The sequence below is a fragment of the Prinia subflava genome, chromosome 1 (genome assembly GCF_021018805.1).
Source record: "Prinia subflava isolate CZ2003 ecotype Zambia chromosome 1, Cam_Psub_1.2, whole genome shotgun sequence".
Lineage (NCBI taxonomy): Eukaryota > Metazoa > Chordata > Aves > Passeriformes > Cisticolidae > Prinia > Prinia subflava.
In genome coordinates, this window is record NC_086247.1 from 146,668,276 (window position 1) to 146,696,245 (window position 27,970).

General features: G+C 43.8%; 1 protein-coding gene across 4 annotated transcripts in view; it reads right to left on the reverse strand.

Moving 5' to 3' along the window:
- DPP6 (dipeptidyl peptidase like 6) overlaps window positions 1–27,970 on the reverse strand; it is a 544,817-nt gene that overhangs the window by 242,492 nt on the left and 274,355 nt on the right. The window contains exon 1 of one of the 4 annotated variants that reach the window (XM_063415987.1): window positions 9,911–10,375. The exons of the other annotated variants lie outside the window; for them this stretch is intronic. Coding sequence (XP_063272057.1) covers window positions 9,911–9,967 — 57 coding nt within the window. The 5' untranslated portion in view covers window positions 9,968–10,375. Of the gene's footprint in view, window positions 1–9,910; window positions 10,376–27,970 lie in introns of those variants that run through there. 4 annotated transcript variants of the gene reach the window in all.

The following is a 27,970-nucleotide window of genomic DNA, read 5'->3' on the forward strand; positions in this document are numbered from 1 at the left end:
GTTTGAGGCAGGGAAATGCCTTCCAACAAGGCTCCTCACTCACCAGCAAAGCAAGGAGGTTGCCTCGCCCTTCCACCAGCCCCTCCTGCCAAGGCCATTACAGGCACAGCCACAGTGCTGGCACTGCAGGGCTGTTTGACAAGACAAGATCCCAAAGCAGAGCCCCTGTTATGCCTCTGTGAGCAGATGTTGTTCAGCAGTCTGGGACAAAACCCTGCTCAGAGAAATTATGGTCCATCTGCACTTTTCACCTGCAGTTTCTTTCACAAAATAGTATCTCATAATAGTAATAGCCCGACATTGCTTGCCACTGACCATTTATCACGCAGACAGCACACAGGCTGTCTCTCAACACCTTCAGTCCAGCAGCAGTAAGGGCAGAGGCAATCAGAACTGGGGGTGCAGGGGAAAATGAGAGAAGCAGAGCCCTTTCCCTGAGCAAGAGGGGGACCTTAACCATTTTCCTCCTCTTGTTGTTTTGGGAATCTTTTTCCCTGGCAAAGAGAGCTGCTGCCTTTCCACCACCATACCTCCCATACAGCAGGCCACATCTCTGGTTACTGTGTTATTCAGGTACTTATTCTGAAGGCAGGGTGTTTCTGAAAGGGAGCAGGGTGCCTTAGAGCTAGCAAAATAAACCTCTCTTTGTTGCTTTGCTCAAGGCAGGCAGGTGAAGAGGTGCCTGAAGCTCCTTCCAACACAAGCATCTCTCACCAATCCTACTTCTGCTGTAATTCCCATAACTAGTCCAGAGAGTTAGTAGTCACTCCCTAGCCCACTCACCATCCCCTCTCTCATGGATCACAGAAAAGTTAGGGTTGGAAGGGACTTCTGAAGATCAGCAGTTTCCTAGATTTTATATAGTAAAGGATTTTATACAGTGAAGTATTTTCTCTAATGGAAAGTGGAAAGTAGCTATGTCCTCTCCACTACCATCACACTTAAGAGCTTCCAACAGCTTCCACAACTTTTTTCAGGGCTTTCTCTCTACAAGTACCAGACCCTGGGCTTCAGCCTCGGCTCATCCCCTTATCCTGACTTTAAGGAAGATGCTCTGCATCAGCCTGCCCAGCACCAAACTTCAGCTTCTGCCCTCCATTTCTGAAAGGTTTTGGTTTAACCTATGACCATGCATATCCTTGCCTCATCATCCCCCCATTTACATTTCCATTTAACCTCTCTGGCTCCTAATTATACTGCAATATTTCTACTGAAGAAGCTATTAATTACTCCTTCTCGGAAAAGGTCTTTGTATTATGCAATGGAGAGCTGAAGGATACATCTCCATCCTACCTTTAAGTATAAAATTGCTTCAAGTTCCCAAAATCTTAGAATCAGATACAGTCCTTGGATTCTGTGCATTATCGCTCTCTCATTTGCAAGTTTGCTTATAACTGTCCCAAGTCCTGACAGCATTTACCTTTATCTTGATATTTTTCTGCTGAAATTCTTATTCATATCTAAACCTTCAGAATGAGTTTTAACTTTCAGGTTTTCTCCTGTGACCCTTTCCCTACATTCTCCAAACATCAAGGAGTGCATCTCTCTGCTATCTCAGGTCCTTGTGCAGCCTGAGTTGCTACAGTATCTCAGAACTCCATATTTCACGTACTTGTCTTCAGGAGACTCCCTGATATTTTTTCTACCCCAATTTTATGCAATATGGACTATCTCAGCAGAAGAGAAACTGCTGACTGCCACTAAGGACCCTGTCGGAGTCCATGTTTCCATGGATCCTCCACAGAGAGTGAAAAGTACAGAGATAGAATTAAAGCCTTTAGAAAAATTAAAATGTATAAAAGCTTTAAATGCATAAAGTAGAAATCTAACCCTTAGCTTTAAGCTTTACATGCCCTAAGTCCTAGTTCAGTGTAGAAAGACACAGCTTCAAGCCTAGTGATAGAGTACAGACATAACAAAAATAGAGTAGGGTACTGTTTATCATTTTTAGTATGAGTTTTATGTACAACAAAGTAAAACCTTATGCTAGCAAGATAGTGTTTTGCGTTAATAAATATGTTATGTGCGTAAGTTCTGATACTGTTTTTCGTAGTTTTACGAACTTTAAAATTGTACCTAGATTAGTTAGTGTAAATAAAAAATATGAATATGCATTTTACAATTTAAGATAAAAAGCCTCAAAGTTAGAAGTAAAAGCATCGATTGATTAATCAATTCAATCCATCGATCCAACCTCCATTCTCTACAACCTGAAGAACAATCCTTAACAGAGAGCCGAGACGAGATTTTAAGGTATTATACATCGCGGTCCCCGCTCTAAGGGACCTGGGCCCCGGGGTCCCCCCTTTTCCCCTGCAGCACTTGCTACCGGTGCGCTGGTTGGGACAGTCGGGGACTCTGTGTGGGGAGGGACTCCGGGGCCCCACTGCACTCGCGATCCCGCAGACGGGAACCCTGCGCGGCTCAGACCCTCCATCTGCCCTCAAGAACCCTGCGCGGCTCGGACCCTCCATCTGCCCTCGCGGTCCCCCAGACGAGAACCCTGTTTGGCTCGGGCCCCCACTACCCTCGGGAACCCTGCGTGGCTCGGGCCCCCACTGCCCTCGCGATCCCCCGGATGAGAGCTCTGTGCAGTTCGGGATTTCCCGTTGCGTCCGCGTCCCTGTAGCCGAGGGCTCTGTGTAAGTTTAAAATTTCGGGGTCCCTTTTGTTACTACGATCCCTGTGGCTGAGATCCCTGTCTGAAACTTGTGATCGATTCCTCTCTGTTAGTGTGATCCCAGCGATTGAAAATGCAGACAGTAATAAGAAGTTGCTTTACCCTGAGGCTGTGAATTATATGCTCTGTCTATAGTTTTATTAGAGCTTTGTTTGTTAAGAATCTTGTGCTTTGTTTGCTGTTTCATTAGAACTCTGTGTGTTAAGATTTCTATGCTTTAGTTATTGTCTTGTTTAGACTTTGTTTGCCTAGGTTTGTAATTAGTTGTAGAATAAGGCCGCTCTTAGAACTCTCTGCCTTCAGATATGTGCTTTTGTATAAATAAACTACTTTATTTAGATACTAAGATGTAGTAAGATCTTTAGAGACTTTATACCCGTACCCAGCCTAAGCAGACCCAGCACTCTTTCTCAGAGCCACAGTGGATGTCTGCACATAAGGACTAAGTTCCATATTCCACCTCTGAATTTTCATTCAAAGGCAACCAATAATCCCACTCAAAATTTGTTATTAAATCAGAAGTTCATATTCACTTATCTTTCCATTCTCGACCACCTTCACTGATTTCAAATACAGGTCCCTTTCAATCATTAACAAAGGTTTCAAACGTGCTGAATGCACTCCTCTCACAGTAAGTTCTTCACAGCTTCACATCTGCACTTTGAAGGAGTGTGCACAGTTTGTCTGGTCCATTGCTGCTGGCACTCTCCTTTCTCTGATTCTATTTCATTTACTTAAACCCCGCTTAAGAATCAGAGTGGGCAGAAGAGAAAGGAGAAAGAGAAGATGAAAGGGGGAAAGACAATGGACAAAGATCAAAAAATGTGAACGTAAAACATACAGAATATAAGTTAAAAATAGACATTACTGTACTTTACATCATTTTAACAGTTCTGCCTTCTCTCACATGATCCAAAGTGACCATGATTCACCAAAACTTAATACCTGATAAAGATCACAAAGAAGCAGCATTAAAGGGATAAGAACTGAAAGCAGGTACAGCCACTGCTCATGAAATGCCTGTAGCAACGCACAGCACTGCTAATGGACCACAACTGGAATGACACATCAAATTCTGTAAGAGTCTTGTGGCATTCCAACACACCCTCATGACCCCAGATCACTGGTGAACTTCAGAGACAGATTATTCTGCCCTTATCCAACAGCAAAAGAAAGATTTAATGGGAAAGGATGCAACACGACACCTCTGCCAGGAATGGAGGGAGCAGCAGTACCAAGGACAGTGCCAGAGCACGTCCCACTCGGTCAAAGTATAAAGAGCATGTAAAGTTTACACAATCTCAAGCAGCATCCTGTAGAAATGTTCCAACTTTAGAGGCTGTGGCCTTCCAGAGGCCTTCCAGAAGCACTTCCATTTCAGCACCAGATACTGAAAAGGCTTTTCTGCAGTCTTTTCTTTTTGAGACTCCAGTATTACACCAAACATGATCATTTCCACCTGTCTCCCCCTCCCCATCGCTTAGCTGAGTGCATTCCTGGTGGCAAATTAACAGCTAGAAAAGACTGCCAGTTTGATGCAATTTCATGTCCTTGAATACAGTCTTCTCTGGAGCACTATTACAGAAATTTAATCTCTTGAGGAACAGATCAGGTACCATTAAGAGAATGAACAAATGTTCTCTATGATTCCTGGAGAAAGCCTGTGTTGGGTCTATTAGACATGTAATTTAAAGAGTTGTTATCAAGGAAAGAAGTATTCTTTCACATCAAGAACTTTATTTAAAAAAAACTATGCCCTCAAACAGCAAATACTAAACAGCTCTATCAAAACTAAAGAAACCTGTTGTTTTCTATGCAAATCAGAGCTTTCTCCTTTTTCCCTTCTCTTTGGCAGACACCTTCCCAAAGTGGGCATTGCCCCTGATTTCTGCACAGCTGTAATAACCTGAGCCAGAATATTGCAATGAGAATGAGGGGTTCTCACAAGCAGGCCCTCACCTTTGGGATGAGACAGTTCTCAGCCCCAGCCAGGAACGTAGGAGCTCTGCTGTCACAAGTCACTGAGGTAACACCCTAAATTAGCTCATCTCCCAGGAGACTCACTCCCACCTGCTCAACAGCTCCAGGCCAGGCTCCCTTCAGCCCAGTGCTGGATCTGGGCACCTCAGAGGTATTTCATGGTGCTATTCCACGCCTCTGCATGGATTCTGTGCCACTGGGATGCTGCAGTGAGGAGTCTGACAGTGCCAGATAATGGCTCTGTGAATCAGAGCTTTCTTGTGAATTCACAGCTCAATCTGCTTACAAACATTCAACTACAATGTGGAACTTCAAACCTTGCTATAAAAGAGAGAGGATTCAGCAGTGGCTCTTTGTGATCTAACATACAACAGAAATATATCAACAAATAAAAGGGCAAAAGTCCCTTCCCTGTTTCAGGAGATAAAATTCACAAGTTATGATTCATGGCTGAACCTGCTGTACACCACTGCCTGTTCACAATGTGAAGGGATCCTGCACTCTTTGGACATAATTTGGTTTGCTCGTGTGCTGTAGGGAGGCTTTGTTGTCACAGAAAATCAGGATCATTGCATTCTCTCATGCAAATCATGTAGAACCAACCAAGACATTTAGTACCCAGGGGCAGTGATTTTCTGGACAGCTGCCAAGTGAGCAGGGAAGATCTGGAATGATTTTAAGTCACACCTCAGAGGAAAAAAAAAATTATGTATATATGAATATCTTTGGATAGAGGAAGATATCTCACATGAAGTTACATTTGTTTTGCTTCTAGTCCTTTTGTTCATTTCAGATCTGCGTTACTGACTCAATCCCTCAGTTGTACACATCTACCATGCTCTCACTCACATTTTATGGCAGACTCAGAGTACAGAAACTGGCTTCATTTCAGATGATGCTTAGAGAGAAGATGCTGAACAGCTACTAAAGAACATACAGGCCAGTCTGGAATTTGTTTGAAATAATCCCCCAATCAAAAATATGTCTTTGGGACCTCAGTATCACATCTCTGACTCTCACAGGGTGGGTCCACACTACTTTCCAATGCAAGCCCACCCGTATTTTTTAATTTAACCTACTCAGGGAATGAAGTAAGAGCACAGGACCCAGCTCACAATGACAGAGAATATTTATGACCTTGCAGGAAGGCAGTAGGGCACACAGGGATTGACATCCCCTGGTACAGGAATCCCAGAATTACCTGAATTCAAACAGCACAGGGGGAATGCCTGCATAATGCAGCTGAAGTGCACTCTTCTTTTCTTATTTGGATAAAGTTACATAAGTAGAGGCACATTTCAGCACAGTTTATTAGATACTCAGCTGTACTCACTCTTCAAGGTACTACAGGCTATTTCTGTGGAGTGGAGTGGCAGGGGAACATTAGCAGCATGAAATAGTAATCTTTCCATCATTTGATTGCTGAGTCTGGTCTAGGTTTTCCAAGTAAAATGTGTTCTCTTTCCACCTGAAAACACCACACCTCTCATTTGGAATTCCAGCTGTTCTGTAAAATTCAGGATTGATTAACTTAATGACAGCTAATAGGCAGAACTGTTCTATTGATCTGATTCCACTCCTCTATGGAGCCCACTTCAATAAGGCAGCCCTCAAGCTATTTTGTTCTCCTCACTTATTTTTTGGTCTTTTACATGGAGTTCCAGGCAGTTATTAACAACCTTGTCTAGGACACGAGCACATTTCAGAACAGAATCTTGCTCCCCATAAGCCCATGACAGTTCTTCTCTACACAGCAAAAGAAATGAGAACAAAACTTATCCTCAGTGTTCAAATACCCAATTAACCAATCAAGCCTTTAAATATGTTTTATAAAAATTGTTCTTTGAGAATCTGTGATCCTGTTATACTTGATATGCTGACTCACTTTTTAAAATATTTAAAAGCCTCATTTTAGCATTATGCCTGTTATCACATTTTCATTAAAAAATCAGCCTCCTTATCTTTATATATGACTGCAGAGCTATTTGCATTCCCAAAGGCCATTAAAAGTAGCAAGAATTGGGCTAAACTAAGATAACAAATTTACAGGCTTATGTTAAAACCCAGAGATCTTCAGCCTGTGTAAATAGCTAAAGTGTTGTCAGAGTACTTGACCCGCTGTTGCTATTTTCTTCCCCTTTTTAATGGAAAAGTGTTTCAATGGCACATCCACACATCCAGCTAACAAACCCCGAGTGGGAGAACAAGATTCTCTGTTCCTCTGGAGCCAGATCCTGAGTCCATCAGTGCCTGCAGAGCTCTGGGTCTAGAGAAAGCCAGCTGTGCTGATGGTGCACTGCACGGTGCCCAGCTCCAACCCTCTGAACAAGAAACCACAGCTGCAGCAGGAGCAGCCAGGAGCACAGAGGGGACCACGTCCAGCTCACATCTTGATCAAACAATCACAGCCTGACAGTAACAGACAGCACTGCTTATCACTTGCAGAATGTTTTCTGTACGTGATGTCCAAAAGACTCAGAGTTCAGACCCACGGGACAGATAAGGAAGGAGATAAATGATTGGAATTCTGAGCAGTTTAACTGGCATGGAGGTGAGCAGCATTGCTTATCAGAAAGAAATTGTATAGAAACATTTTTTAATTACCTAAGGAAGAAAGGGATTGCCTGCTTTCAGCAGCTAAAGCAGTGCTTTGCTTATCTCCACATCCCAATCATTTTCTAATTATTATCATTTTTGTAAATCTCAAGACAGAACATGACTTCATTTGCATATAGACACATGAGTCTAAAGTAGATTTTTAAATTTATGCCTGCAAAGCTTCTGCAGATGTTTTCAAACTTTCCCCACCCTGTTCCTGCAGTATTTTTTCATGGCCAGCTTCTGTTTGGGTTAGTATGGTAGGACACAGCACAGATTTAAGCCAACTGTGACACTTGCTTGCCTCTGGATCCAGGGAATGTCACAGCAAGGAACACAGAAAAGGGATGGTCAAAATCTCTTACGACAGCAGCAGCTGCTACTGAAAAAGACTCAGTCCTCTACAGCCAGACCAGCACTTTGCCTTCAGTTTTTCTCCAAGCTACATTTCTCAATTTCTTGATCACTTTTAAGCAAGGAAAAGAATCTCAGTAATTCTTGATATGCATAAGCCTGGAAATAGAATTTCCGCTAGAAATAGAATTTGAATAGAGCCTTTTTTCGGTTAGGAACAGTTTTAGATAAAATAAGGGTTTAGATCTGCTTTTGGTGTTGGAAGATAAAAGTGCTCTCAAATCAATAGACAGAGATTGGATTCAACCCCCCGCTGTCAAGCCATTTTACTAATAGTGTATTGTGAAAACAATAAAAGAAATGATGGGAGTGAGCAAATTTGCTCACAGACTCAGACATTAATATTCATCAATATGATTGATATTTATATATTCTTGATATTTCTATTTCATGCTCACACTAGGGCAGAGCTGAGAGAGCACGTACTTCCAGAATATTTAAGTGTACCATATGGGTATAATTGCAATTCAGCCAGTTATAGAATATACTCAATCAAGATTCTGCATATACCAAAGACCTATTTTGAGCATTTTGCACTTCATGGAGGAAGACCAAAGTAGCAGAGACATGGCATGCCAACAGCAAAATGGCATTAGGCAGGTAACACTACTTGAAACAAAAAACACCTCTGCTTTATAAAAAGGCAGCATATACTTCTTGACTTACACAGCTTTAAGAAGGAGGAAGGGACAACCCCCATAGCCCTCTTTGTTCAGAAAAAGCACTTTAAAAGCCCTGCACTTAAAAACCCCTGCCTCCCAGAAATACAGATACTCATTTTAACCTGCAGCAAACAGTGACAAAAATATATATTCCAAAAACATTGAAAAGACAAGAAAAGTCCAACACCTGCAGGGTTAGATGAAGGCAAAGTTTCTTAACCCCAAACATCAAAGTTGTTTTCTTGTTTTCTCTGAAGCATTGAGCTTGCCTGTTTTGGTCATTGATATAATGTCACTCTGAAAATGCAGATTATATGATCCTATTTGTGATGCTTAGTGTCTTCCCATGCTCTTCCCTTCCCTAAAATACTGTATCAAGAACATAAAAAGAAAAACAATATGTGAGGCTCTCAGCCTATAACGCCAGGAAGAACTATTTTAAGAATTAATTTGTGCCCTGAGAGATCTGTTTAAATTATCCTCCTGTGCTGTCCTAACCAAAGATTAAAGTGGAGAACTTCCAGTGTCTTAAGGAGATGAGGAAAAACTGGAGAATTGTGGCTCCACTGCGGTGCCCCAGGCACGGCCCGAGCATGGGGAGGGGGAGGTGGGGATGAGGAGAAGGAGATGTTGTTCTGCCAGTGCCCCCAGAGCCCAGGAACCTTCACCAGCCACAGCTGGAGCTCCCAGATAGCAACCAGACTTTCTCTTATGCCACCACTTTCTTAACTCTGCCCATCTTTATGACTGAGGATACATTCTTTTTTTTTTTTTTTTTTTTTTTTTTTTTTTTTTTTTTTTTTTTTTTTTTCTGCCACCCGCTGCTTTTTAGACAGGGAAAGTTTTGACTTCTTTCCGTCCTGGTAAGTGCAGACACAGAGGAATATCCTCCAAAATACAGGTTTGGCAGAGAAAATGAAGTCTTTAACTTTCTGCCTCTACAGAAGCACACGAAGCGCCCACCAAGAGAAATAAATTAATCGAGTTCAGATATGCTGTGAGCACAGCAATTTCCCCCAAAGCCAGTAGCAGTTTTACCTACTTGCTGCTTTTTGCCCTCCCTCCCATCCCTGCTTGCTCATGCACATGCTGTACCCTCAAGTGCCCCTCCAAGACAATGCCAGGCAGGAAAAATTCACTGAAAGTGCATGACAAAAGTCAGAAGCTGAATCTCACTTTTACGATTTTATATCTATCTGCAGAGGGGCTTTTAAATACCCTTACCCCCTTCCTCCAGTGAGAAAGGGCCTCCATCCCAACATACTTCCCCCTCCCAGCACACATGTAAGGAACAAGTTACAGAACAAACCTCTATAGCCTTCAGCAAGAGGTACAGGCTGTTAAAAATAGCACAATTTCAGCTTCCCCCCTAAGTCTCCACACACACCGAGAAAGCAGACCTTGAATCCATCCACACAGCACTTTCCTCCTGCCACTGGCTGTGACTCAGTTGACAATTTTAAGAACACACACCAAAAAGATTTTTTCAAAAGAAAATCATAATAATCATACAAGAAACACAAAGCTACGCACCGCAAACCTATATCTCTTTGAAATTGAGGAAAATAAGCATTACCTGGTCTTGCTGTTGGGCTTGTTTCCCTGATGCATTTTGCTCCTTGGCTGTAGTCATGCTCACCTATTTGTGCCCACTGCAGTGGCAAACAGGATTTTACTCTGTGTGTGTGTGTGTGTAAGCTTGTCTGTGTGTTCAGACATACACGCACACACACACACACACAAAGACTAAAGGGATACGGATGAGTAACTAGTCCATCACTTAATCACCAGCTGAGAAATTTCCCACCCCCACAAAAAAAAGAAATAAATAAAAATGCAATGTAAAAAAGCACTAGTCTGGCTGTCTTCCCCCTTGAGCCTCTAAAATAAAAGCAGAAGCAGGAGCAGAGAGAAGGATGCTGTGGGGGCTTCTTCAATTAGCAACAGCCTCTGCAATCGTCACAGAAACAATGATAACTGCTTGGCAACCAGCAACTGGCAGCTCGGAGCCGGAGGCAGCGATGTGGTCCTCGCTCCCTCCCCACCTCCACGGCGGCCGCCCGCGCCTTGCGCATGCACCGGGGCTGCCTCGGCGCTGGCTGTGCGGCTGCCTGGGCTGTGCACCCATCCATCCCCCTCCCCTGGCAGCGGGGCCGCTGCCCCATCCCAAATCCTGCATCCTGCATCCCTTAGAGGCCGTTGCCCCATCCTGCATCCCGCATCCCTGTGAGGTCGCTGCCCCATCCCGCATCCTGCACCCCCCCGGGGCCGCTGCCCCATCCCAAATCCTGCATCCCTTAGAGGCCGCTGTCCTATCCCGCATTCTGCATCTCGCATTCCCCGGGGCGGCTGCCCCATCCCGCATCCTGCATCCCGCATCCCCTGTGAGGCCGCTGCCCCATCCTGCATCCTCCATCCCGCATCCCCTGCGAGGCCGCTGTCCCATCCCACTTCCTGCATCCTGCATCCCCCCGTGGCCGCTGCCCCATCGCTCATTCCCCTGGTCCGCTGCCTCATCCCACTTCCCTCATCCCGCATCCTCCCTTGGCCGCTGCCCCATCCCGCATCCCCCGTGGGTCCGCTGCCCCATCGCTCCGAAGCACACGCGGGCTTTCTGGCGGGCTCGCTCCTGTCTCTCCCAACTCGCGTCAGAGCCGGGCTCCGAGGCAGAGCCGGGCTCCGAGGCAGAGCCGGGCTCCGAGGCAGAGCCGGGCTCCGAGGCAGAGCCGGGCTCCGAGGCAGAGCCGTGTCAAGGGCAGGCGCTGCCCCGCTGCCAGCGCGGCTCTGCCAAGCGGGTTCGCAGCCACGGGGCTCGGGCAGCCCCGGGGCTCTTCGGGGCGCTGCCCTCTCCCTGCCGAAGGGCAGAACGTGGCCGTGGGTCCCGCAGCCCCTGTGTGTCCCCGCCGTGCCGAGCCGTGCCGAGCCGTGCCCGCCGCGGGGCTGCCATGCGGGTCACGTTGCAGGGTGACACGGAGCACGCGTTCCCGCTGCTGCTGCTCGCTCCTGCAGCCTCTGCCAGGGCAGAGATCCCTCCGACACTGTCAGAGGAGCCTGCCCGGCGCTGCCCAGCCCGCTGCCAGCGCGGGGGACAGGCTGTGCTGGACCGGGCACGGAGCGAGGGGCGCTCCGCAAGGGCCCCGCAGGGCTGCACAGACCCTGCAGCAGCACGGGGATGTTCAGTCTGTGCTTGGGGCTGGTGCGAGCCCCCACTCACCTCAACGCCAGGTGACACGAAAATGCCACCTTGGTGCTTCTCCCATCCTCACCCCCTACCCAGCACACCCAGGAGAGAGCCCGGGGCTGTCCTCAGGGCTGTGTAAAGCGAAATGTTCTCTCACTCCCGTGGTGCTGGGATCTCTGCCGAGTGTGCTAAGGAAAGGCAACATCAGAGTGTTTATCTGACAGGGAAGTGGTTATGCCTCATTTGATCCTCAGTTTTACAGCACGGATCTGTTATACAGGGTCACATTCACCAACACCACCACAGTCAATGTCTCCTTACACCTGGGATCATTTTGATCCTTGGTTCAGGAACAGATCTACAGCAGGCCAAGTTTTCCTAAAGATATCTGCAAGCCACCACTCAGGCTCTCAAAGTGTTTCTGCACAGGAGTTCATAGGAATCACGATGTAAAACAGCTGCAACATGGAATTATGCTGGTAGTAAACTGGACAACCTTGCCTTTTCCCAGGTGCCACAATCCAGGCAACAGCTCATTTTAAACAAAAAGTGAATAACACCTCTCTAACAAGAAACAATTACTTGCATTCAAATCTAACAGCCTGTGTTTATCCTCTGACACAGTCCTAGCTTACATTGCAATTCCATCTCTTTAGTCCCCATAGTTTAAGTCACAATATTTCCTAAATGTTTATAGTGAGGTTATTGTTCACACATTTTTTCCCCAGCCATCAGAACAGAATGTTTTCAAGGTTTTATATAAATGGATCAGTTTGAATTTTCCAATTGCCTTGGTCTACTTTTCTACCTGTTGTGAGTGGTAATGAAGGCTTGCTTTACTCCACACTTCTGCAATTTTTCTTTCCAAGAGGAAATTCAAATGAAACAAAACCGTATTTGGAATTGGTGTGTTGGTTTGGTGTTTTTGGTTTTTTGTGGGGTTTTTTTGTTTGTTTTTTTGTTTGTTTGTTTTGTTTGGGTTTTTTTAACTCTCCTACCATACATGCTGGAAATTTCTGCAAAACAGATCCCTTTTTAAAACATGAGCCATACACTGTGTCCCTGACCCCTCAGTAGCTCTGCTGGCAACCCTTAAACTTAATTGCACTCCATGCCCTCCCCGTGCACATTCAATTCTTTCACAGTTAACAACTTTAGACACAGTTTTCACTGCTTTTCTGGAAATGGCCACTCTCCCTTACAGTGTAGATTTTTTTTTCTCACTAAGCTTGTTTTTGGACACATAAGAAGTTAATTGTGCCAATTAGTCCAGCAGTTAGCTGTGCAAATGCACGTGGCTGAGCCTCATTACACGGATGCATTAGGAGGCTGCTGTTGTGACTGCATCTCCCAGTGCCTGGCACAGCTACCCCAGAGCTTCTGAAATGCCTTGATCTCTCTGCCTGGCAGTACCTCCCTGTCACCCCTGACCAGGGCACGGTGTCCCATCCCCTCAGATGGCAGCTGCTCACTGCCTGAGGATGTGGCAGCAGGGGCAGTGACATCCTCAATCTCTCTGTCACCCTCCTGCCTTGATCAAAGGGGTTCTGAGGTTGCCAAACACCTCCTGGGGGGACACTGGAGGAGGGAGCAGTCCACTCCAATAAGTTGTTTAAAAACAAATGTCTCCACTTTTCACATCTTTGCAGAGAAAGTGCTTGCTGTAAGCTTTCTCTCAGTGGCTTCTTGGGTTGCAAAACAACCCATGCAGTTCCTCTGTAGCACTCTAGCAAAAACCTCTTCCTTTCCACTGCCCCAGAGGCTTCCCCACAGGTCCACTTTCTGTTCCTCCTAGGAAAACCCTGGGTTCCCTCCCATCCTCCTCACTCTAGCACGATGCTCTGAAGCATCATCCCCACCCTTTGCACACTCACCACTCTCAGGAAAGAAACCATCTCCTCATCTTTCTAGATGGCTCTGCCCTGTGAAAGACATCAGGAGCCGGGGCAAGGTGGAGAGGCAGCCTGCCTTCATCCCTGATCCCCAGCTGTGGCCTTTCCAAAGAGCACAAGAGCACCCAGGCAAATAGGAACAAACATACAAATATAGCAATATCTTATATGCTACAGCCCTTCCCCATCCACACACACACACTTTCCTGTGGTCTGAACAGTGCTCCTGAGGCAACAGTTCACTTTAGGTACATCAGCTCTTTTTCTTGATTTTCATATGCAAAGTATATGTATATGAGTATATGCCACTCAGAAATGCTCCTTAGTGTACCACAGGCAGAGAATCATCTCCTCACACATTGGCAGGGCTGAGGCTGTCCCTCCTGACCTCTGGGCTATGTTGGGGTACCAAGGCTATTGCTTGTCTGAGTCATCACTGATTAGAGATTAATCCACCCCTACCAAAGGACCAGGATCTGCATCTGCCAGCAGGCAGAGGGATGGCTCCCAGGCAGTCCCATTTGGGGCATGACAGGAGGCACTGGCAGACAAGGACCCTGGGAGTACGACCTTCCCATCCATCCCTCTCCACAGCATCCCAGCTGATCACAAGGACACAGGGAGCAGGCTGGTCCTCCCTGCCAGGGTCAAATACACAGCAGGCTGTTCAACCTCTACTCCCCATTACTGAAACCTGTTTGTCCCCACTCCCTGCCCATGCCACGTGAAGGTGTCAATCTCCAGACCCACTCCCTGCCCACACAAACTGCATCCCTGTCTCGAGCATCCTCCATCAATCCCTGTAGTCCTGTGCCACCACTGGGACAGCTCAGGAGCCCACGATGGGCACTCTCCTCTTGAACCAAGATGCTCTTTCAAAATGCCAGCTACAACCATGTGAATGCTGTCCCCACACTTGTCAGCAGTAACCTCCTCAGGCCCCACGGCAGGACAGACAGACAGACAGCTGCCTGCCATCAGGAGAGGAACCAGCGACAGGTGAAAGGAGCTGTTCCAGCCTCTCAACTCATCTTCACTCAGAGTGCTTGTTTCAACAAAATCATGCAGCACTGCAGTAATACAGATAATTTTTAATTACCTTGTAACAAATTAGTCACACATGTCCTGCAGCATTTTCTGTTAGAAGGAAAGTGCTTCATTCTCCTGAGACTGGCAGGAACAAGCTTATGGTGTGGGATCATTCTTAAAACTCTCCTTGGAGTTCACAAAGTCACCACAAAGCTTCTTCCTGCTCAAAGATTGTTGAAAACCTTGAACACTGCAAAGAGGAATTAATGTTCCAGTGGCTCTGGAGGATAAGGTGGAACAAAAGCTCAAACTGTCATCACCACAAAGACTTGTGAACTCCTAGGAGCTAAAGCACAGCAACCTTTCTTTATGATGAAGCATTACAGCAACACATGATAGCAAAAGCAGGAGTTTGTTACTTCTCACAAACATTTTTAAGCAGACCAGGGTACAAGGCCACCCTTGATTCTGCCCTTCCATGAGTTGTCTGGATACAGAGCAGCTCCTTTATGGGAAGCAGCTCTCAGGAGTCAGTGCAGAGCATTCCTATTCCCTGTGTGCTGCAAAGGCAGACCCACGAGCAGCCTGTGCTCACAGTGAGCCCTCCAGCTGCACACATCTGTTCCAGGAGCCCAGACTGAGAGCAGTGAAAAGCCTGCAGCAGCAGCAGGGACAGTTATTGGATGCAGAACCCTTCTGTTCCCTTGAAACCTGGGGGTTTAGCTGCACCACGCTGGGTTATTCATTCCCCTTTCATTGCCACTTCAAGGAAGTGGAAGCCAGTGGGCAAAGTGGGTAGAAATTAATTCTGCTTGATTAACCATACATTGGAACAGTCTGCTAATGTACTCCCTTCTCCAGATAACTACCAGATCCCATGGAGAGCTACATATCTGAAATTTTGGGGGGGTCTAAGCCATTAGTACCATTAGTATTTGGGGTGCAGTAATGTGTTACCTCCAGCAGAACACACCACATGAAGTGGTTTTGTACATCCAGCCCCTCTGAGTTTGACACTTGCTGACAGTTCCCACTGGTTTGGCTGATTTGCTCTTGGTTCAGGAAGGACACAAGGCCCAGGAAAGCACATGGCAAGAGGAAAATCTACTCACAGATATGTTACAAAGGAAAAGGTGTAAAGGCTACAGGTTTTTAGAGCAGTTATATGGGCAGTAGATGTTTTAAAGACAACTCAGGAAGACAGAGACTCTGCCAGCACAGGCACCCACTATAGAAAGGTGAGATAAGCCTTTAAAAAGGTTGCAGCCATGGATTTTGGCATTCTTTGAAAGGCTGATCAAAACTTGCTCACAAGATGCAGGGGGAACAAGGCTCAGTGTGCATGGGTGCTGCTTTCCAAGGTGTGGAGGCAGTGGCATGAGGACACAAGGCTGGCAGCTCCTGCAGCAATGGTGTGAGAAGGTCTCTCTGAACAATGCTCTCCAAAGACCAGCAGTTCACCCCAGAAAATCCAAATCCACTCAACCTCCAATACTGATAAAATACCTCCAGTTTTCATAGAGAAATTCAAAGAGGAACAAGAGGGAAGGGTCTGTAAAAATCAAGATGTCCATGGTCCCAAGGTGTGCCAGGGCATGCTGGTGACCCATTACCCCTCCTCAGTCCCAGTGCCAACATCTTATCCACACAAAAAGCCATGGCACAGCCCCTCTCCTTCTGGACCTGCATGGCTCAGATGCAGGGTCAGAGAGGGCTGTGTCCTCCTCTGAAGATCCCTCTGGAGGTCAAGGCCTCCTCATACAGAAGATGCCAAAGAACAGAAAGCTGTAAACCCATGAGGGCTGCATGGTTAAAAACTCTTTTTACAGGAGTTTATGCTTTAGATGCTTCAGAAACAGGCAGACATTCTGGCTGTTCATTCTAGAGATTTCTGTTCTGTGCTCATCTGAATGAGCTTTGAAGAGGGAGAATTTAATTTTGTTTTGTTCAGAAAGCACAGTTTGTGCCCGGCCCCTCTCCAAGAAGGTGACACTAACATCACATTATTGCACAGCAACATACCCAGTTGGAATTGGAAACACTTAGTGGGAGGTCAGCTGACATCAGCCCTACTCCTACAAAGGCTGCAGAGCATCTCTATTGCCTACACACCATCCCCAGCACTGCTTCTCATAATAGTTCCTATTAGAAGACCAAAAAAATACATTAGTCTTGTTCCAAGTTAATCTTTAGCTTTGGCAAGATTTCTCAGTTTGTCAACTGGCATCCCAGAATTAAATTTATTATAAAAGAAAGAAATTCTTTGGCCTCTAAGGATATGCACTAATTAGCTTTATCTTGTATTGGCCATGCTACTGTTGCCCCTCTCTGGTTATCTCCAACATGTTGGTTCTACCAAGGGTTAATCATGGGAGGGTCTCTATGTCAAGAGGAATTTTCAGGGGCTCCACTGAGGAGCTCTCTGTCTTGGGGATCCACTCAGATGGATGATTTTCCAGATTTCAGAGGTTCTGTGAAAGTACTAGGGGTAATAACATGAATATAGTTACAGTTAAAAATGCATCACACTTCCATAAAGCATAACGAAAATCATTAAGAAAGCAATCTGGTGTGCTATTTTCGTTTAACAGATCAAATCCAGTTTATTCAGTCAATGCCATTAATTAGTCATTTGCATGAATATCTGCTCCTGCAGGGGATACACTTCAAAAATGTTCCCACAAGCATAAGAACTCCTTCTATCTGAGACAGCAGGTATGTGGCAGCAGGGGACACAGAGACAATGGGCATTGCAAGAACAACTTGTGTGTCTGCATAATAATCCCGTGGTGTTGTTACTATTTGGCCATTACCAAAGCCTCACTAAGTTCCTTTTTTTTTTTTTTTTTTTTTTTTTATCTTGAGCAGCAGAAGGTGGTTTAAAATTGTTAAAATAGGTTGATTTGAAGCACTGTATTCTGCTGCTTCCCATTTCTCGCTGCTGCTCCGAGTTCCAGGACCCCTCAGTTCATGGTAAACAAATAAGACTACATGGGCATGCCAGCTGTGAAGAAGTCTGCTCTTTCATGCACAGCTAGAGCTGTTTTGCATAGCACTTTCCTGCCTGAATTGGAGCGTGACTCTGGGGAACACAGCAGGTACCTGTGCCCCTCTCTCTTCTGAATTCCGCACTCACTCCGGTTTGCCTACCCAAAAGATCAAGTGTGTGTACTGACAGACTTTGCCATAGAAGCAGTTCCTGTTCAAAAACATTACTTTTAATCCACTGTGGGGTTATTTTTTAAGTCAGTGTATATATTTTAACACATCATCCCAGTCCCAAAGACAGGGCATGAGCAGTGCCACAATTGTTTGACGCTGTGTTATCTCTGCAAGGAATACAGACCCTGTCGCTGGCTTTCTCTGCCCCTCTGCCTGCTCCTGCTGGTGTGACCTTGGCAGCTGCAATGCAACAGATGCCTCTTTCTCACTTGTTTTTCCATGTGAGAGAGACTTCTGAGGCCACAACTTCGGTGCCAGCTGTGAATGGTCTCCAAATTGCTTTTTCAAAGTTTGCCTCCTCACAGTCTGGCTTAGTGTTCCTGTTCCCTGTGCTCTTAGGGATCAATATTCACTGACATTTCCCCCCCACACCTCCTAGTTATTTCTAGGTAGCAGCTGAATTCCTTCCTTATTGACTCAGTATGTGTTCTATTTAACTGTTGTTTTAGGAGAGGAAGAATTTATTTCTTGGCTCCTTACCCCTCCCTCCTTCCTTTCCTTCATTTCTTCCTTCCTCTCTTCCTCCCTTCCTCCTTTTACTGAATAGCCATAACATATATTTTGCACCTGAAATATCCATGTCAGAAAATGTAAAAGACATCACCAGGGATGAGAAAATCCCCCCCCAAATCAGTCAGAGAATCCCCATCTTCACAACAGCTGCAAACATATTAGGCTGTTTAGCAGCCTACTGCTTGGAAAAAAAGAGAGCCTCGTCTTCATTTTTAGCTCCAAAGTGATTTATAGGATGAATAAATGATCTGCATATAAGATGATGACTGGTTTAAATGTAAATGTTGTGAAAGACTTCTTATGTAAGCACATACATTGCCTGAGAGATCCTCGTACATAAAAGCTGCAGCTGGAGCAAGTGGCTTTTTAAGCATTTGTTTTATGAAGTACACTTTTCATCCCAATGGTTGTTATTTTTCATTTACTTTTATATTGGCTTTAACAAAAAGAAAAAAAAAAATAAAAAATACTTGAACTCACAACATGAGCCATACACTTTTAATAGTGAGGCTATGCAAAATAATGACACTGTTAAATGGATGCATAAAACATACATTCATCAAAGGTGTCTCATACTTGAAAGTCACACCATGACGACTTCTGAGGTGTCACAGGTGATGGAGGCATAAAGACCAAACAACCTCAGTTTCTGAACATAAAACCTGACATGTGGATCCTGCAGGCTGGGCAGGCTGAGCCCAGCTTTGGGCATTTGGAGAGGATCTCCTCGGGACAGCCATCACCTGTAGCAGAGGGTGTGACCACTGAACACCATGTTAGTCTCATAACTTCTCTCAAATATTCCCAAACACAGGAGGTGCAAAGAAGTCACCTCTGGTGACACAGCACTGCTGTTTTCTCTGGTGTTCTCTGCCTCCCCAACAGGCTCACGGGAGCTGGATGGATTGTGGTGATCACTGCCTTCAGTTTCTGGTGGGGATGGTGATGGCTGGGAGGATTCGTATGCTGGTGTGTTTTTATCAAGTATTTCTAGATCTCTCAGGATTAAATCTGTTGTGGTAGGCATATGTTGCTGCATTCCTGCTAGCTCTGTGGTAGATAAGCTTTTCCACCAACCTAAAATAACCTCCTCAAGAGTCTGAACAATGAAAACACTGCCAACACTTGTCTTCTCTAAAGGAGGCACCAAGGGACCCAAAGCCCTTCCTGTCTGCATCATGTCTTTATTTCTGGAGAGAGGCAAACCCACAATGTTTTCAGATTCCTCTTCTCAAGTCTGAGGGTGGAAGGAAGAGGCAGAAAACAACACTTGGGCAGAACTCCACTGAGCAGATAAAACAAGCAATGCACAGATTCATGTCACCTCACTCAATTTCCCTGTCTGTGCCTCAGCAGCTGCCCTGCATCCCCCTTTCTGGACTGCAGGCCTTGCATGGTTCATGTATTTATCCCAGAGGACAGACAAAATGTGACTGCTATGTGGAATGCCCTCTAGTGGAAATGCAATTTATGGAAAATGGGCCAGCTGGAAAGGCCTACTCAGAACCCCTGATGCAGAGGTAAAAGTGTGTGTTTACCAAAATAAATAAAGAAGGTGACCAGAATTGGCTTATTACTACTGTAACCTCAAGAGTTGCTTCTGTTGTGATGAAGGAAACAGAAACCAGAACAATGCCTTGCTCTATTTTTTTTTAACTGACCAGCAGTTTTGTTGTGCCATTTGTACCACCTTAGAGAGCTTTCATTTTCAGAAGCATGCTAGTTCTGTGTCATTGTTTTAACAGCTTCTGAGAGGTATTCTTCAGCTCTGAGGATATTGCACCAAACCAGATTCCCAACTCAGTCATAGCCAGATGACACAGTAAAGAAAGTGGAAACCTTACAGTATGATGTACAAACACATACAGTACAAACCTAAATAGAATAAATAACTCAAGTAATGTGGTGGTGAAGTTCTGTTCTCATGTATTTATTTGATCTACCTGCAACACAAGAAAATTAATGCATAAGAGATCCATAACGTCTATATGTCCTCTGCATCTTACAGGAGAACAGCAGGGCTCTGAGCACAGAAAAAGACCTCTAAAAGGGGATAAAATATCCTTTATTTAGCATTGATTATGTTCACTAATTATGGAGACTTAGCAGTTATGCAGCAATGCCAGCTTGGGCACTCTGGTGGAGCTGGAGCAAGGGCAGACCCACAGCCCTGACTCCTGCAGGCAGAGGGGTGTGAAACCCTCCCAGCTCTGCTGGAAATGACAGAGGGGGCTCAGCCTTGCCCACACTGTCCCTGCTGGAAACAGGGGCAGTTTCAGAAGGCTGTGACTGTCAGTGGCACAAGATCAGCAGCAGCAGAGATGGGATGTCCAAAATGTACAGGGAGCATAAAGAAATCTCTTGCCAAGTCCTCCCTGTGCCCTCCCATCCAAGATGTTTGTTCCTTTGAGCTCTGACAGCCAGGCTGAGGCACAGGGAATGGCTCTGGATGTCTGAGAGGTGCTGAAGGGTCCTAGGAGTGCTGAGCAACATTCACTGAGGGGCTGAGGACCTCTGTTTAACACACTGTGACTCAGGATTACTTTGAGATGGCCCCAACACAGTTTACAGAACTTCACTCTTTCTATGAATATGAATAAAATATGGTACAGCCTCCCCAAAACATTGCACAAATACTCTGATTTACTTAATCACGAGTTCCCACACTCAGCCCAAAACAACAATGTATCCTTTCTACAACACTCACTGGTGAGCTTGTCTCCAACACAGTTTTCTCTGCATTATTGTTTGATTTGGTATCTCCGACATTTTGATTTCACCACATCCTGAAGACAGCAAATTAGAAACAATGGCACAAACATTTTGAAGTAGCCTACACCTGTAAGCCTCTGAATTCTTGCACAAAAAAAAAAAAAAAATCACCAAAAAAACCACCCCCCCAAAAAAACCACAAACAAACAAACAAATAAAAAACAAAAAAAAACCCTGTGATTTCATTTAGTTCAGAAAAGAGCACAAAGATAGGAATTTGAGATATTTTGAGACTAACAGAAAGTTCCATGACATGGTTACACAAAGCTATGAAGAAATGTGGACTTTTTACCCTGAATACAAGACCCTTAGGAAATCACACAAATATGCAATGTGAGCTGGAGCGTGAGAGAGTCAACCAGAGTGAGCCATTTTCTTGCCACAGATAATTAAAACATGTCTCATTTATATACCTCTCAAATTTCATGTAAGTGCACATATGAAACATGCCTATCATGTGTACACACATGAAAAACAGATACAGGTGGTGCATGTGACTGCCTGAATATGCTGTAATAAAACACCAAAGCCCACAGAGACAAAAACTGAGCCCATTCCTCTTCCAGATTATCCCACCCTGGTTCCAAGAGGAGATGCAGAAGCACTCAGAGCCCTCCCACCAAGGTGGGCAGTAGGAGATCACTGCCATGTGCTCAGACCAGCCTTTGCTGCACACAGAGTTTTCTGCAAAGCCCTGGGTCAGTGTCCAGCTCTACCTGTGAAGTATCTGCAATGTGTTACGTTTGGAAAGCTCACAAAGTTTCACATTCATACATGAACTTAGGCTGGAATAATGTTGCATCACCCATCACTGCATTCTCAGTTGAGCAAATCAGAATTTTTGAAACAAGAAGGAGCAGATTTCATCAGTCCTGAGAACACTATCAGCCTTTTATTGCAAATATTACCCAAAGACAGCTTTTTGGACATATTTTCCAGGGACAATAAGGCAGCTTAGGGCTTATATTTATTCATGGAATCAGCGGTCTTTTCATTTCTATTGTTCATCTCTGTAGATCAAGACTTCTGCTGGTGTGGGAAGTGACTGCAGGATGGGATGTTTAGAGACTTAATCTGCAAGAGCCTGAAATAATGGAAAGAGAAGTTGGCCAGCAGGAAAAAAAAACTAAAAAAAAAAATCCATCTGCTTTAAGGAACAATCCAGAGCACCAAGTCAATTAATTCTCACCTTAGATTGCAGTTTGGTGACACCAGAACAAGCAGTAGCTAGTCTGAAAGGATTCATATGAGCAGAAAACATAAGAAGTTGATGGGCAATGCATCTGATCTCAGCATGAAAGGGAAGCTGTTGTACAAAGCTTTGGCATCACTCTTCAGAAGTGCTTGGACTGATCACTTTGCCCCTTCCAGCAGTCAAAGAAAAGTCAAAGTACATGGGAAAATTCTAACCAACAGATCAGGCTTTTAATGATGTCCAGAAATGAAGTCAAGAGACAAGTTTTCCAAAACAGATAAATCTATTTTCAACATTTTCCCCCCTTCATAGATGCCAGAGACAGGCTGCATGTGATTAAAAGCTACAAAAATAGCAGTTACAGTCTTGCAAGGATGCTTTCAATTTCTTTCAACTGATTTCACTTCAGATAATATTGGCAGCAGAATGTCATAGACCTGATTAAACAGTTCATTTTAAATATTAAGTACCAGCCTGAGATTGTTGGTTCATCTATGTGGTAGTGGTAGAAGGCAAATAAATATTCACTTACAGTCCATCCAGCACTACATTTTAATACTTCTTTATCAAGTGGCCCATTAGGATGGCATGAGTTGTAATAAAATAAACCCTTTTTTATCTCACTGTTAAATAAGCTCTGCAGTCTCACATGCCTTGATACAGCTCCATTCTCCAGCAGCAACACAGAGGATTCAGACAGCTCCCTTAGAGAAACCTGTTCTGAAGATTTAGTTTTCTCCCCAGTAACAATATGGTTTGTTAACAGAAGTTTGCACAAACACAGATGGTAGAAGAAGCCCTTATGATGCAGGCAGGCCTTTGCTGAAAGAGCTCACACTGACTTGTGGAACATGATACCAGAACATCTCTTCATTTTTACTTTCCTTCCATGTGGAAAAGGGGGAGTTAATTTGTTTGGTATGAATCTTTTTTTGGGATACAGAAATGTAAGTATATTTGTCAGATTTTGCACTGTAAATGAGGTTTAAATTTCTATAATCAGAGATAATTGATTGCATAGAAGTCTGATGGAGCTTCCACCCTGGCAAAATCCTGTGCACCTTCTTCTCCCAGGCACTGAAGCTCCTTGATGTTACTCTGGCTCTGTGAAGTGGCTCTAAGTGGCTGTAAGTGCAAGGCACATCAATTTTGAAGCCTCCTTACAGAGTCAGAGAAGTGCAGTGCCGACACAGTAAAAAAGAACACCCATTTTTTGTGTGCTGGAGTCAAAACCAAAAAAAATCCCCTATTCACAGAATAGTCCTGTAGTATAGTTGCATACAATCAATACAGCCACCATATAAGATCATTGTAATGAAACTAAATGAGAATGAGCCTCTTTCTTTTGATACAGTATTTGTATTCCAAGAGCTGCACAGCTGGGGGTTCCCTGTGCTTTGGGCTAGAGGAGTTTTCAACAGTACAACAGACCCTGCAGAAAATACTTTACAGTCCCAGTAAGAATATTCTGCCTGCCACCTGCACAGCACACTGCTGCCTGTTCCTGAAGAGATTATTTTCACTACCAGTGACTTTCTCTCTCCACATAGGACAGATATTTCTTTTTCCAGTACTCACTTCTGAGGCATCCTGTTAGAGACTCTTTCTGTGTGTGCAGCATTGCATCTCTGTTCCCTTGCTGCATACAGAAAGATTGAATGGTTCACATTCTGTAGCTTTTGGTGATGTTACACCTCAGTTTGGGTTGGGCAAGGACTTAAAATGTGCAGTTCCCTGCACAGGTGAGGCTCACTGGCAGGTGAGATTTGATGGAACTTCCACCAAACTCAGTGTTCTGTTTCCAGTTTCAGGGCTGGGCTTGGACACCAAGACCTTACTGGGGACTGAGACCTGGGATTTACCCTGCAGCTCAGAATTACCAAAATGTGCAACTTTGTGCTAAGTATCAAGAGGTAATTCAAAGTGCAGGGCTTATTTCCTTTCATACAATGCACATCTGAAGAACAATTCATGAATAAGAGTCCTGATCCTACCCAGTGGGATGTGGTGGTGTATTTATAGTCCAGAATCCATTACAGTGAATACTGCACTATTTACACTCACCTGCCATAAATCTAATACTGTTGTTTTGGCTGTCCTGTTTAATGTACTCCAGGAATGCTCTTCAAGCCAGTATCAATTATATTTGCAAGTAAACTAATGCTTTGGGTTAAACAAAGTGAAAACATTCTTCCTCTGAGAAATTTAGTACTTTGTATCTGCATCTATTCCAAGTGAATCTTGTGTTTTATTCAATTAAGCACCACAGATGACAACAACGATCCAGAAAACATTAAATGAAAACATTGATTCTGCAATAATAACGTTGGATGAGCCATGAACTGCTACCAATAACACAATCATGACACATCAAACTCAATTACAACTTCAAAATAGTCTTTTTATTTCACAGTAATTATTTAATGTTATTTTCAGCTTGACTCTTTTATCACTGGCATTTGCACCGAGCTGTCTCTAATTTAAAAGCTGGTATTTTGTGACCTCAGTCTAAGTACCTGGCACATAAACTATCAGGTGGCACAAATAGTAAAGAATGTGTTCTTATCCTATTCCTCTTCGACATTACTGTTTCCAAGATTAGATTGTGCAGGCACATCAAGCCAGAACCTTTGCACTAAACCCAGACATTCATTTTCCTTTGTCTTTTGCCACCCAACAGGCTCCTGATGATGGTCTGGACTGGCCAGGCTTGAACCTTACTGGACTTAGAAGAGTTTGCAAAGGGAAGGTTTTGACACTGTTTCTTTCTGCATTAAAAAAAAAAATCAACAAACTCCAATGAAAACCCAGATCCAGAGGCTCACAAATGAAATACAGGAATAAAGAATTTCCTAATCTAAACCCTTCTGCCATCATGAATTTTGATACAACAGAAACTTTTTGCTGTATAGTGTCTCATAATGAGTGACTTTATCAAACATCCATCCCAGCCTCAGTATGATGGTTTAAAAGCCAATACCAATCCTCATTATATCCACAGCACAGCCCTTAAAATGTCACTTTTGCCTTACAGATCAGAAGTATTTGCAGCAACCTTCTTTATAATTATGTTTATTATCAGCATCAATTTCCATTTCTCCAGGCACCTCAGAGGAACAGCAGATGCCTTTCAACATTTACAAGGCAAACTGGCAATAATTGCTTTCCCCACTCTGGAAACTCCATCAGTGCTGGGGTGATGGGAAGCACAGCAAACCCTAATGATGAATTAGTCAGACACTGAGGAACAGCACCAGCCTGGTTTTTCCAGGATTCCCTTCAGCTATCGATCCCTTACTCAGGACTGAAATACATTTGCAAAAAGGGGAAGTATTTAAAATAAAGGACAGTGCAAACAAACATGTCTGAAGAGGTTGGTAGAAGGTACAACTAAATCTTCAGTAAAGACTGATGTGTGGAGATTTCTTTAAAGTCCTCACACAGTGAAGCAAATGAGAAGCCCAAATTCCACTAAAAAAAAAGAAAAAAAAATCCATTTCTGGCCTTCCTGAAGAAAGGGGAAAGCTTGACTTCATTAACACAAAGTGCAAAACCCAGTAGAGATATAAAGAGGCCTGAAAATACATTTCCTTTTTAAATGCCAGTACTCTTTTTCTTTATTTCAAAAGCTGACAAATATTTTTGATTTTTAGTATGGATTATTACTTCTTGCACATTCAGGTCTGACAGTACAGCAGCTCGTTCACCTAAACATTTAGCAAACTTGACAATATTTGGTTCTAATAACTTCAAAGCCTGAGAAAGCACAGGAACACCATAATTTCACGCATCAGATCTGTTTAAGAACAGATCCAAAGTACTGCTCACAAGCCGTAACAGAAACAATATTGTCCCAGCAGTAAAACCACAGAATGGAAAAATCATGGAAATATTACCCATTTTCGAGTTCCATGAAAAAAAAAATATTATAGCTAGTGAAGAGGATTTTGGTCATGCTGATTTAGCTAGTGAAACTCTAAAGGAAAAATGGAAGTTTAATACAGGGTAATGAAATTATACTTTTTACATTTTCTTCTCAGCTTGAAGAAGACCCCCCGGTCAAAAGTGAATTTTAACTGGTTTCCAATATGTAAAATATAAAGGCTTTTTGTGATTTTGTAGCTAGTTGTGCTGTTGCTATCTGTGATAGAGTGATACTCAATGGCCTGAGTGCATCAGTCTAGCAAATGTTGTAATAAAATTACAGCCTGCAAGTGCAGCCACCTTAAATGTGAGGCCATTTCGGAATGAAGGATATGTTTGCAGCAGCAAGCAAGATCAAAACCACAAAACACATCACATTGGATCAAGCTAATGATCAGTTTAACAAAGCTTGTATTATGACAGCCAGAATCAGCCAGATTAAGGTGCAAAAATACTTTCACAAACCTGCTTAAAGGCACAAATTTTCTGTTAAGTTGTTAGTATTCCTTCCAAAAGCTCTTCTTATGTATTTCTAATCTTTATGCTGATAATTGTGAATGGTTTTTGTTCATGTAAACACTGGAGCACACAGAAGACCTGACTAGAAATACAAGTGGGTGAATTCAATGTGTAGAAAACATAATTAATTCCAGAAATTGTAAAGACCAGGAAGGATGTTGTGCTTCCAGTTTAGATTTTATCTTCAGCAATGATACTTAAATTTTAATTTAAGTTGTGGAGTTTGACTATCTCTCCTAAAAGGTGACACTGCTAATCAGAACAACAGCAGTATTCTTAATTTTAATATGTTTCCATATTCTTTCCAAACCTGTGAGAATTCACCTCTCATCTCCTTTTGTAGCAACAAGTTCCATTGGTGAAAATAAAGTCTGTGTATTTAATTCGAACTCAAATATTAGAAATGTCAGATTTATCACTTGTTCAGAAGCTTTTGTTTTCTTTTCCCTGATCATGCCTTGCAGCAGGACTTCAAGAGACACAGGGAAATATTTGGGTAAGGACAACTATTCAGCAGGAGTCTGCATGGGAAATCTCATTACTCTGGGTTCTGCTACCCTGGTTTCTTCCTCTCTGTAGCTTCTTGTTTATCTGTTCATCAGTGACCATGAGCATTTTCATGTGAGGAGGGGGAAAAGATGTCCTGATATTCTGTTTAGTCCCATTCCCTTCCTTTATCCTCTTCTACTGAATAACAGACTGAGAGAAAAGGGCTCCAAAATTGAGGATTCCTGGCAGGACACCTTTGATGTCCTCCTTGTGGTCTCCTTTCCAAAACTAAATAACAGCACTGCTTAAGAATTCTCCAATGAGTAAGATTTGCTCAAGCCTCTAAACACACTCATCAGGCATCTCTGAGCCCAGCCCTGCATGCAACATTCCCAGTGTAACCACTGTGCTTACTTATATAATTATATTTATATAATTACATTATAATTACCCTCTGTATTATCCTCTGTCCCATTTTTCATGCATTTCAACATCTTGTTTGCATTTTGTTAATTCCCTTTTTTTTTTTTCCTGAGTCCTGCTAAGCTCCTGGCCTCAGTGATGTATTGTGGTGATGTAGCTCCAGAGGTGCACTGTCATCCAAGCAATTACTGTTGTCCATTATCAACTAATTTCCATTGTCTGTAGGAAAACCCAAGGTCACACTCTTGCACTGCAGCTTTGGGCTGATCACCCAAAAGAATATGCCACTAATAATTACTATTTAAATGCTACAACAGATGAATAGCAAACACATTAACAGTGGTTCAGCTATGAAGATTATGCTGGAGGAGGAGATTACCACAAGGCTGGATCCCTGAAGGTGCTGAGTGCTTAAAGTTCCTATTTGCATTCCTGCTGGGTCAGTTCAAGAAGGTTGTCTGACAGGGTAGAATGCAG